The sequence below is a fragment of the Oryzias melastigma genome, linkage group LG16 (assembly GCF_002922805.2).
Source record: "Oryzias melastigma strain HK-1 linkage group LG16, ASM292280v2, whole genome shotgun sequence".
In the NCBI taxonomy this organism is placed as follows: domain Eukaryota; kingdom Metazoa; phylum Chordata; class Actinopteri; order Beloniformes; family Adrianichthyidae; genus Oryzias; species Oryzias melastigma.
The window spans coordinates 11,008,029-11,020,730 of NC_050527.1; the positions used below are offsets into that span (position 1 = coordinate 11,008,029).

General features: G+C 37.7%; 1 protein-coding gene across 1 annotated transcript; it reads left to right on the top strand.

The window, feature by feature from the left end:
- Nucleotides 1-668: 668 nt before the first annotated feature.
- On the top strand, nt 669-9,239 carry LOC112143868 (NF-kappa-B inhibitor delta). Its single transcript, XM_024268093.2, has 12 exons — nt 669-909; nt 3,937-4,073; nt 4,218-4,251; nt 4,358-4,548; nt 4,647-4,828; nt 5,090-5,195; nt 5,272-5,418; nt 5,502-5,553; nt 5,661-5,818; nt 6,059-6,175; nt 7,231-7,395; nt 7,480-9,239. The coding sequence occupies exons 1-12, from the start codon at nt 894-896 to the stop codon at nt 7,543-7,545; spliced, it is 1,371 nt and encodes a 456-aa protein (XP_024123861.1). The 5' UTR covers nt 669-893; the 3' UTR covers nt 7,546-9,239.
- The last annotated feature ends 3,463 nt before the right edge of the window (nt 9,240-12,702 follow it).

Consider the following 12,702-nt stretch of genomic DNA (forward strand, 5'->3'; position numbering starts at 1 on the left):
TAGGAAGCAAATTAGCAGATTAGCATCTTTTGCTACATCCAAGATGTTTGCGGGATAATTTGCATTGTTTGTTTTTATTATTATTTTTTTGTTTGTTTTTACTGTCTTTGGTTAGTTTTTGTAGTTATTGTTCAAATTCTTAAAAAAAAGAAAAAGAAAAATAAAGGCAAATTTTTAACATTTTTACCAACAGCATTGACACCTGAGACATTTTTATGTAACCATTGTCTGAGCAACAGAAAGAAACAAGATGGGGATGCTTGTCTAATACCGCGTGAAATGTTAAATCTAGCTGACTTTCCTATTTTTAGTTTTACAGAGCTAGAACAGAAACTGTATAATGTTTGAATGTCGTTATGAAAATATTTTCCAAAACCAAAAAAAGGAAATAACTTTTAAAATAAAATTGTGTTCAGTGTCAAAAGCCTTTTTTATTTATTTGTTTTTTGCTTCAAACACAAAATGAAAAATAAACACAATAATTAAAAATACAAATATAAGAAATAAAAAAATACAAATATAATAATAAATTTACCCTTCTAAAAAGCTTCTTTAAACAAAGCTAGCAAGAAGGAAGAAAGTTTATCATTAAATGCTTCATAAAATTCTCAATTTTTTGTAATTATGTTTCATACATTCCACCATTTGCCAGTGTTTATCTTTGGGGGTTTGCTACTTCCTCCGTGTACGTCACAGACACGTGGGTGAGCGCCCGTACGGTCCCGTAGGGCGGCCGGTGGGCGGGGCTCTGAGGGCGACAACGTGCTCTGTGTGTACACTGCAGCATCAGTCAACAGAAACCAGCGCGACAGTGTAGTTCAGAGCCACCGAGCAGAAGTTCCCTTTCAACGGACTGGTGACTGTCGAAGACTTCAGAGAAAACCGTTTCTGACATGCACTTTGATAAAAGTGAGTATGTTTGTGTTTCTATCATTGAAAGATTTCTTTAGATTTGGCTCTTTACATTTTTGAATGTCATAGTAATTTTTGTATTGTTTTCCCATAAAAAGATAAAAATGTATAATATTATCTATCATAGCATCAGATGCAGCTTCATAAAAATGCATCTTTTATTCTATGGGATTTTATTTTGTAATTCTGGATTAATAATCTCACCTAAAGCATTTCAAAACAACACAAAAATTCTCACTATCATGTATCACAGGATTATTTCCAGCAAGTTTTGAAACTGTTCATTCAGATGTTTTTGTGACATCACAAATTCAAGACCTGCTTTTGGGAATCCCTGATGCATCTCCACCCTTGCCTGCACGCTTTCATTTCCCGTTTTTAGTGACTGTCAGTCAAACAAGCCGTCTGATGTGAAAGTGTAACTTATTTTACTTTTCTCTTTTTTTTCTTTTTCGTTCCTGTCTTCTGCCAAACCTGCCTGGGTGATCATTCATTTTACCGTGCACGCCGTTTCTGTTTAACCTCAAAATGAGGAAACTGGTTATGCACGGCTTCTTTCTTTCTCTGAGGATCAAACCTAAAGAGAAAGGTCATTGGAATCCCCAACCTCCCACGCACATGACTCAATGTCCAGGGGTTTCCACAGCCCTATTTGAATTTTACATAGACTAGCTTATGTGGTAAGGTTAGTCTAGTCTATTGGTGTATGTTGTGGTCTGCTTTTCTCTTGGACAAGCGATAAACACCCTCCGTGAGCTTCCTGTTTTCATGTGGGACTATAATGTGAGGTATTGAGCAATGTCTGTATGTGGTGAAGCTCCTTGCTGTGAAGTCATGCTGCATCGTCATCCATTTAAATGCCAAAAAAAGTCAAATGAGTAAGGATCAATTCACCTGTAGTAACACCTTATGAGTCTGAAAATGAAACTTGGTCAGACAGAAATGTCAAAAGGGTGTCATAGTTCTTTTGTGTTGTTGTTGATGACCTTTATCTTTTGCTGGGGCATTTAATGTGAGACAGAGCAGCACAAGGATCTGCTGTTTATGACAGGCGTACACATCAAAGTGAAAAGGGGATTTTATTTTGAAAAGCAGCACAGTTTGCATGGCATAGCATTTAATTAGTCAATTTTCTATTTGTTTTACTTATATTTTTTTAAATAAGTGTTCTACTTTAACTTATTGTGAACTTTTGAGGACAAATTGGTGTGTATAAACACCCAAAACACTCTAAAGTGGCAAAATAACTGTCTTTGGCATGTAGGTGAACAGTAAGCGCAGGACAACATGTATTGAGGTGACATGCTTGTGAAACACCAAAGGAAGTGGTTTCTTTTCTATAGCGTAACGGAGTGAGACAGGAAGGTGTCACAGAAAATCAACAGTGGCAATCCCATGCTGAAGGTTTTCTGATAAAAATGATGATGGTTTTGCGTTGCCACACAATGTGTGTTCCTAATGGAGAAGGTTTCTCATCGCTTTAGCTTTGTTCTCTGGTTCCAGAGAAAGGGTGGAAAGAGACCCAAGGCGTAATCTTTCACGTGTGGGGTGATCTTTTTGAGGAAACAAGACTGTGTGGTCACACAGAGTCTGCTGGAAACATCAGAATTCTCTTTTGTAGTGTATTTTTGTCCTTTTTGTCTTATTTCCTTTACCTGTTCAGTGGAAATGATACTTTGATAAAAGAAGTGGGGAAATGATTAGGTGTATTGAAAATGTCACAATGGAGAAGTTTAACAGGGAGATCTATGACAACGATGGTGTTGTTTGTCAGACGTTTTACAGTTTACATTTATGACTAAATTGTATTGTTGACTATACTATAAAAACTGTAACCTGATAGTAACTTTGAGAATATTAACCTGTTGTTGTGTCTCAGCTAAAACAAAAAAGTAATAACCTCTTATAAAGGAATGAAAGCTCATCATCCATCTTTGTAACAGTAAAATATTTATAGTTCTTGCATATATTTCCATGTGTACTTTGTTCAATACATTTTTTTAACTGTAACACATTTAAGGAGATAAAAAGTGCACATTTTAGCTGAGCTGGCTGATACCCTCAAAGATTTGTATCTCCAACCAGAGTTTTTTGATACTTGTGGTCTTCATTAGACATTTCAACAGACAGGAAATTGGTCAAAATGGGGCAACACTACGCACAATTTGAAGAGCAGCACAAAGGCCCACTGGCTGGAAGACATATGCACACTGTAAATGAGGACAGGCAGGGTCTGTTCAGTTATCTCTACGTCTGATGCCCATAAAGATTTGCATCTAACCTAGATTCACAGCGAAAAAGAGAATTTTGATTCTGATTTTCGAATGAAAGCAAAATATTCTGAATTTTACTTTTACTCTTAGGAAGTCATCACTCATTTCTTTACAGGATTAGAGATTTCTGTAGATATCAAGTCTTGGTCTTTAACTGTGCTTAAGGTTATGTCAGACATGACAGTTCAAGCTGAACCATAAATTAAAAAGGTTCTGATTTTCAGCACAAGAAATACCATCTTGATCAAAATTACCTTAAATTGCGATTTTTGTGTTTAGAACGTGTTCTTGTGGCATTTCTCTGATGATATATAAAGAAAACTAAGCTTAAATATGCATTTATAAGTATTTATTTATTCAAATGGTTGGAGCAGACAACAAAAAGCTGTTAGAAAAAGAGCCTATTTGTAATGCTGAAAATATACCGAGCTCCCTGAATCAAGCAACAGGGAAGGGAAGAGGGGCGGGGTTGCTCTATGTCAACATTCCTGCCCACAATTTAGAGGCAAATTTCTAACAAACTGTCCTAGAAAACAGCAGTTTCTTTGTGATTTTGGGTAAAAATGGCAATTTAAAGACCATTGGGAAGGCTTTTAAAATAACTCAAAAGATGATTGGAATAAAAGCCTTTGATGATTCATCATTTGTACTAGACTTTTATATCTAAAAAGTTGTATTTTTGTTGCCAAAAATATCACTATTTTATAAGTAAAATCCATTTTCTGTTTGGTGTTTTATTTCTTGTTCTTAGCACCAAAAGAGAAGCCGTGTTGCACCCTGCCCACAGTGAAGAAACTTTTGGAGCAGAAGCGAAGACGTGAGACGTCAGGCGTGCAACCCCCCTGCACTACAGCTAACACAAGTCCTGCTGCGCCAGCTGTTCTCTCAGTAAGTCAACTTTACACCAGACTAACCCCCTCATGAGCATCAAATATTTATATAGCTTTGGTTAGAGTTGGTATGTTCTAACCCGTTCATCATAGACTTTGACAACTATTGGAGCTCATCTTTTTGTTGCTTTCTTCTTCTTAGGAGTTATCCCCATCAGAGCCATTTACCTGCACAGGTAGGAGAGCTGGATCTTGTCAATGCAAAATGTGAAAGATAAATCATGCATTATTGTGAGCAGAATATAACAATTTAATGATAACCAATTAGCCTCTCTGTTCCAGGTGCAACAAGCAGTTATTCAGACATGGCAATGAGCTATGAGCAGTGGCCCACATCTCCTGAGCTGGCGCTCAGCTACTACACCAGCCACCCAGGCCCCAGTTATGCTCCAACCTTCGACCTGCAAATGACACCCGCATACAGCACACAGCAGCAGATCCCTGCATTTGGAGACACAATGTCTCAGTCATATGTAAGAGACATGCTTTGATTGTATACTGTCTGCACACGTCACTTTTCTGCATGCAACCTTACTAACATGCAGGAGTGCATTTGGCTTGTAAATTGCAGGATTGCTCAGTGGCCGTTGTGGACCCCAGTGCATCTTCTTCATGGGAACTTCTTGGTTCCAGTCAGATTGCACAGCATGTTTTTGTTCCATCAATGGACACCGGCAAGTTGGAGGAGGCCAGGATGCTGCTCGATGGGATGGACTACAGCAGGACCACCTGTCAGGATGAGGATGGAGACACGTGAGTCTTAAAATGCACACATTTCATTGACAATAATGCTTAGTTAAGATATAGTATTTCTAAAAATTATTCCCAACCTCCCCAGTTTAAAAGTGCTTCAATGTCTGAATGTAGAGCATGCTCGGTTGGGTAATTTCAGAACAGACAAGATGAAGGAGAAAATCACGAGTGCTTATCGATGAAATAAAAAGCTTAAAACATTAAATAAAATGAGTGCACCATCGTTTATAAGTAATTCATGCTTTGCTCTTGCTCTGTCAGCATCCTGCACATCTACACCGCCAAAGGGCTGAGGGAGTACGCGTATGCAGCGGCAGAAAGGCTGAGGGGTGTCGGGAAACTCGATGCTAGAGAACACAATGGAAAGGTATCATCGAAACGAATGCAAATCACAAACATAGTGCAGGGGTTTTATGGTTTCTGACAAACATGTGCATGTGCAGACTGCTTTACTTGTGGCAGTGACGGCAAACCAACCGGAAATCGTGCAGGATCTGCTGTCATTAGGTGCTGAGATCAATGCCTGCAACAACAAAGGACAAACAGCCCTTCATTTAGCAGCTCACTATGGATTTCCAGGTGTTCTACAGGTAAATAAGCATCAGTGCTGCATTGCTGTGTTAATACTATTTTTTTAAGTTAACAATCTAAACCTTTTTTTTTCTTGCTTCAGGCAATTCTGTCTAGCAGACCATCTGTAAACTTGGAGGCTCGAAATTTTGAGGGTAATTTAATGTTTTACTGCTAATCTAACACAAATGATTTAACATTTTCAGTTCTTGTAATTTGTAACCTTGCTGACAACAATATGTTGCATGTTTTGTGGTCTCAGGAATGACTCCCCTGCACTGTGCAGCGATTTCTCACAGCGTCACCACGAAGGCTTTGTCCTCCACCGCGCCGGCAGACGTTAGCCTCCAGGCCAAAGCTGCCGAGAAGCTCTCCTGCGTGAAGATGCTCCTTCGGGCCGGGGCGTCGCTTCTCAGCCAGGTACAGCCGGGTCACCGATCATTTCGAGTTCAATACACCAAACTTTAACTCTCAGTGAGAGTGCTCTCCCCAGAGGGAAGTGCCCATGTTTCATCGTACTATGATGTCATCGTGGCTGTCCCCCCCTCCCACACACTCTCTCTTTTGTTTTCACAGTCTGTGCTTGCTCTTCGCTGACATATAGTTTTGCTTTGTGGTTTCACTGTGCTTTTCCCATCGCTTCCAATTCTGCAATTCCAGGAAATCAAAAGCAACAAGACGGTGCTGCACTTGGCTGTCAAGGAAGGAAACATTGATTTGGCTCGCTATCTGCTGAGCATTCCCCTGGCAAACATGAAAGACTTTGTCAATATGAAGGTACCTCCCACTCTGAAATGAAACTTGTGTGCTTGTACTGTACAGCCTGTAATAACCCAATAGTTAGTCATCTAATTCTAAGAGGGTGACTAATACTGATTGACTTTCAAACTGAGGTATAGATGAAATTATGATCATGTGCGAAGGGTTTCAAAATATTCAAACTGTTCAAAGGCTTACCAAGTGAAAGTTTGATCAGTGTTGGAAACTTTCTATTAAGAGAGGATTTTTCAAGACACAGACATACCAAAATATTGTGCACAAATGTGGCAGTATGCATGATTTTGTGTGAATTATTCAACATCGTGACCATCTGGTAAGTTGTTGGTGGAGTTTTATTTTTATTTGGACAGCCGGTGGAGAGCGGACAGTAGTTCTGGACATCTTTAGGGGTTAAAGACCCACTCTAGTGAAAGCTTCAGTGTTTATGTTCTTTGATTCACTGTAATTTTTTAGTTGTTAAAACGATGAACGTAATTCCAGCAGATTTTGAAGGAGAAAAGCGACCGCTTTTCTCCTTCAAAATCTGCTGGAATTACGTTAATCGTGTTAACGGTTGAAAATTTCGCATTTCTAAGTATTTATTTATCCAAATGGTTGTGAATCAGGAATAAATGCAGTTTGAAAAGTATTTGTGAAGCAGAAAATACCCTGGGGGAGGGGCAGAGACCTTCTGTTCTACTCCCACAACAGTTAGAGGAAGCGGGGTTGGGTTAGCTCCAACGATCCCGCTCATAACTCAAAGGCAAATTTTTTTTTTTTTTACTGCCGCTCTGCAGAAACTATGTCCTAAGAAACAACAATTATTTTTATTTCAGGTAAAAAAATGACACAATTATAAGTAAAGACGATTGTCAATAGATCAAAAGAGCATCAGAGTGGGTCTTCAAGACCTGCAACAAAAACATGTTAGCAAAAGTGAGATTTGCATATTTTGCTCTACATGTTCCCTTGAGGGAGCAGTGAGCACAGACACACCCCGAGCCACTCAGTTATGGTAGCTGTAAATTACAAAGTCTTTAACAGCCTGCATTTCCTCTTCCTGCACCGCACAGGCTCATGGTCACACCGCTTTACACATGGCAGCTGGTCTCCATGGTAACCCGCACCAGGAAGACATCCTGCAGCTGCTGCTGAGCAGAGGAGCCGATCCCAGTATCCGCAACCTGGAGAACGACCAGCCAGCTCACCTTCTGCAGAGCGGTATGCATGGAGAGCAGGTACGCCGCATCGCTTCACCTCCTCCCTCATCGAGCAACTAAAGCAATTCATTGTCACTGATTAATTTTTTTTTTATTTTCTAGCTTAAGCTGATGCTGAAGAAACGAAACTCTCGCCGGCGTAACGTGTCCTTGCAGGACCAGGAATGACTAAAATCACTTGTAATCCCCATTTGTAGGGAGTGAGAATCAACTGTGCTTCTTTTAAGGAGAATTTATGTACTATTTTAATCTTAAAAGGTTTTGGGAGATTCAGCCATATATATTGACAAACAAAATAGTGTGGAGTAGAGACAAAAGACGTCTAATGGTTGGCAGTTTTTGTTTCAATTGTAATATTTCTTTTCTTCAAAGACAGTCATAAAAAGGTCTAACTTTAAGTGATTAAAATAGAACTTTATTTGAATCTAAAATATTTTCAGGATGATGCAATATTTCCTGTTCTCATATAGGCTAATCTCCCAGTTTAATGTTGATTTCTATGAAATCGTTCAACTAAACTTCAGGACCATGTCCCTGAATTCATGGACTCCCCCCTTCTGCCTTTATTCTTAAGGCGTCTGGTGATGTGTTTTGATTTCAGAGAACACGTGTACTTATGTTAAGTTTTCATGCATGTGTTTCAGATGAAATTACTCTACGACTTAATTTAACTGTCTTTCTGTTCGCTGACCTATTTCTGTGAAACGTCAGGTTGTGAAAAAGGAAACTACCATGTAAATTTCTTCTTTTCAACGGTGACCAAGAACGCTCTTTCTTATCAAAGAGACATCGCACACAGGGTCTGATTCACTGTACATTTCTCTCATGAGTCATGAGTAACGGTGCAGCAACACTTCAGACAGTTTTGATGTCGCGAGCCGTCTTTGGAAAGTCTTACATTTAGCTCGAGAAAGGAAAAACATGCCATCAAAACAGAGATGAGTTGAACAACATCTGACTTTCACAAATAAGTGTTTATTTTTCAAGCACTCGTTCCACCTACTTTAACTGAATTTGACAGTGAAATCAAACCCTTGAGGGGACGGTGAAGTCATTTCATCTCATAGGAGTGTGTCATCTTTGACCTTAAACATGCTGCCAGTTCCTGTAAAGCACAAGGGTCAGCTGTGGTAGTAAACCATGGTTTCTTTAAATAATCTATACTATTTGATTCCAGGCAAAATGAGAGTTGATGTGAGCAACTGTTCTACACAATCATAATTTCAAAGAAACTATTAAAATATTCACATAATAATCCAGAGTTTTCTATGTAATCTGTCTGTCTAAGCAATTATTTTGTGCTTTTTTTGTTTTATTTTTATAAACCAAAGTAACCTTAAAATGCATTACATTGTTGTCTTTTTAATGTTTTTTTTTAAATCAATATTTGATCTATTTATTATACTCTTATTCTGTTCGTTGTCACTGAAAATCCTGGCTATGAGAACACAGTAAAATAATAAATAAAGCTCTTTGTGTTCTATAACTAAAACATGCTGTTTCAATCATACAACTCAAACAAATCATGCTTGTAAGTATGTTTTTGTGCAACAATAAAATAAATGAAAGAGAATACACATTTTCTCCATGTGTGCATGAGTCAATTTTTTCAGTATACTGAGGTTAAGATAAGATTAAAGTTCCTGGAGATTAATAATCCAGCTGGCAGACCAATAGTAGCCTGTGCAGGAATTGCCACAGAGCAGCTGGTGCATAGTTGGTGGTGAAGACCCTTTGAATGCATCCTTCATCTCTTTCAATCTTGTGTTGTGATTTTATACAGCTGGAGGAGGAACTGAAACAGAATAAAGAAAAAAGTTATGGTACAAATGATGTAATTAAAAAAAAAATACAAGGAAAAATTCTCTTACCTTCTGTTTTTGGAATTTGGGTACCGTTGGAATTGGATCTAAATTGATAAAAATTGAGCAAAAGGAGACAAAATGTATGTATTTATTGGAACTGATGAATACAAGAAAGAAAAATGATTGTAGGGATTAAAAATGCTGACATTCTCAGGGTTACAAGCTTTTAAGTCAACCGCAGAGGGAACTTCCGTTTGAATCTTTTTATATATTTCTGCATAAATGACCAGAAACATGAGACGTTCACTCAAATTTTCAAACTAAATAAATCCAAGCCAAGAAGACAACTCATGCATAACAGCTTGCCATTTATTCTCTCAATTTTCAGTGCTGCTGATTAGTGAAATGCTACTTTCACATGATTTGAAATTAATATTTTATGAATTATTTATTTATTGAATCTAAATCAACTCTAGTATGGTCTTGTCATATGAATTTCTCGCTATAGGATTCTCTGCAGTATATTGGCTTAAAGACCCAATCCGATGAAAATTGTGGTTTTGTTGTTTTTACTATGTTCTTGTAACATTTTTCTAAAGGTGGACATACTGTATATTAAGAATCCTCTCAAAAGGTTTAAACTTTATTTCTTAGTATTTATTTGTTCAAATAGTTGGGAACCAGGAGCAGATAAAAAATGCTATTGGAAAAATAACTTAGATTACATACAAAAGGGTCACAAGCTCCCTGTTTTGAGCTCTCAGCAACGGTGAGGGGAAAGGGAGTGGGGTGGCCCACAACTCAGAGGTGAATTTCTAATGAATTACTGCCGCTCTGCAGAAACTATGCCCCCCCCCAAAAAATTTTTTTTTGCATTTTTTTGGCTGAAAAAAAAAAAACGCACAATGATAATTAAAAGACCACTAGGACTTGATTCTCTGGCACAAACCTTTTTTTTACCTGGACTTGGGACCAGCACATGAAAGCACTGGATTGTGCCCCTTTGTGGTTGGATTCTAGATGGAAACAGATGGTGACTGCTAAAGGCAAAAGCCAAAGATTCTCTTTGTTTTAACCAGATTTTAAGAAATCAAGATCCCATTTTTCATTTTACGCAGCCTTTTTGATTTAAAAAAAGAAAAAGAAAGAAACAATAATGTCAGTTTGTCAGGAGTTGGCTGTCTCCCATTTCTGGTCACTGGCGGGAGGCATCTCCAGAGTATTAACTACACCTCCCAGCAGCCCCAGTGCTCAGGCCCTGGATGTCGCTCCCCTGATTCCAATCTGATAATCACCCACCTGTTTCTTAAGCAGCACACACAGCTTCACTCAATGCGAAGTATTGTTTGTGCCACTCAACCTGCATTCCGAGCACGTCATCCTGACCGGATCTCCTGTTCACCTGATCCTGCTTCGTCTTCGATTCTGCTTGTTTGCCGCCTGCCCCGACCCTTGCCTGGACCCTGATGTTTTCTTGCTTGGTTTTGACCTTTGCCTGCCTGATTTTGATTTAGCTTTTTGGACTTTTAGCTGTGCTCGAGTCCCATCTGAGCTAATAAACCTGCTGCACTTAGAACAAGTTGTCAAAAAACGCATGTGAAGTAATTTAAAAAATCAGTACTAACTATAAATTGCTAATAAAACACAATTTATTACATTATTATTATAACTTGCTTTAGTTTGCTAATTTTGAGCACTCAATGTATTAATATAAAACCAAAGATAAATATATAGAATTATTAGAGAAGTGTTTAATGATGCTAAATATTATTGAAGGAGTTAAAAGTTTAGTTTCACCATAAAGAAGGGATGATTGTTCTTAGGTGTGTTATTGATCCAATGACATTGTTTTTTATTATTTAAGCTCCCATTGCATTCTTTTTGTAAATATTTTTTCACAATAGTGAGTCTGTGTCTTAAAGCTAAAGCTATCTAATGCTCAGTCTCATACGACATAATGATTTAAGATAAAATGAAGCCTGATTTGCTTAAATCTAAGTGGACCCCAGACCTCAACCAAAATAAAATGACCTCAGTTGATTTAAGCAACATTCTGAAAAATAAGTTACATTTTACCCAAATGATGTCAGAGGCATATGACATAAGTGAGAGAATCCTTCCTTCAGTTATTTAAAGTTGTTCCAAAAAAGCAGTTGAATCACAGGAGTGTGACTCATTTTTCCATGTGCTTCCTTCCTTACACTTTTCACTGGGTTTCAGATTCATTCTTGAAGATTTTAAGTCTTTTGTTAGAGCTGGGTGATGGCTTTTAAAACCAAGTATCCAATAAGGCAACGGTTGGCATTTTTCAAACTCATATCATCAGATCCTTCTTGATACAGTGGGTTGCATAAAGGATAATTCAATCACTCAGACACGCTTTTGTCTCTATGTCAGCTCAGTTTGTTTTTCTTCTCATTGGCTGTTATGGATCTGATGATATTTGAGCCCACTATTATGCAGAAATACACAAACTTGTAAATATCGCAGATTTTCAAGCAATACTCTTCTCATAAACCAGTTTTTGTGCTATTTTAGAAACGAATACACATTTACGTTTGGTGGTTTGCCATTCAAGCAGCATGCAACTGACTGAGAGCAAAAAGTGCTAATACACTACCAACACTATAGAAACATGCATTAAAAAAGCATCAAACATCAAAGTTAATAAGAAAGTATCAATTATTAAAAGATACATCACTCAAAGTTGTGTTGGAAGTGTATGTTTGGTGAGCAGAAAGGATTTTTTTAAGAAAAGCTGCATTCAGGGCAAGGAAAGCAAAACCCTTTTTTTAATTTTTATCTTTATTCAAAGTATTTTTTTCCCACCCTCTACTGTTGTTAAGTAACCATTTCAAATTCAAACAACATGCATGAACCGGCAACCACTAAATGTTGCATGTTTCTTACTTGGAGGAAGATTTTACACATTTTCCAATTTTTTTACCTGTTTGGGGAACGACAGATACATCACAGAATGAATGGACCAAGTATGTATAGATTGGAAGTAAACATCTTGGTTTAGGGAAATATTTAATAAAAAGAGAAGTCTACAACTTACTCAGTGCTATTAAAATGCCAGCAACAAACATAATAACTGCAAGGGTCACCCCTGTAGTCCGCAAGGTTTCATAGTCTAAAAGGGACAATGTTTTATGCATTTTCACCATGATTAACACATAAAAAGTGGATTTTATTGCACGTTTAAGTCAATATACTAAATGCTAATCAGGATTAAATTAATATTATTTGTTATATTTGCACAAAAAAAAAAAACTTACCATAATCAAAATCACTTTGGTCTGGAAACATGGTTTCTGCAAAGAAAGAATGTCACAAGTAACCATATAAACTAATAAAAAAAAGCCTTGAAAATGCTTTTTCACTTTTTTTAAGACTTTAAAATTATCTGTAGTTGCAGGTTTTGCTTCTGTACCCTGCAAGAGATTTTTTTTTTCCCACTAAGAGGCGCTCACTGCAGCATCTTGGCTCAGCAGAATGAAATGGGTTGAATGCCAGC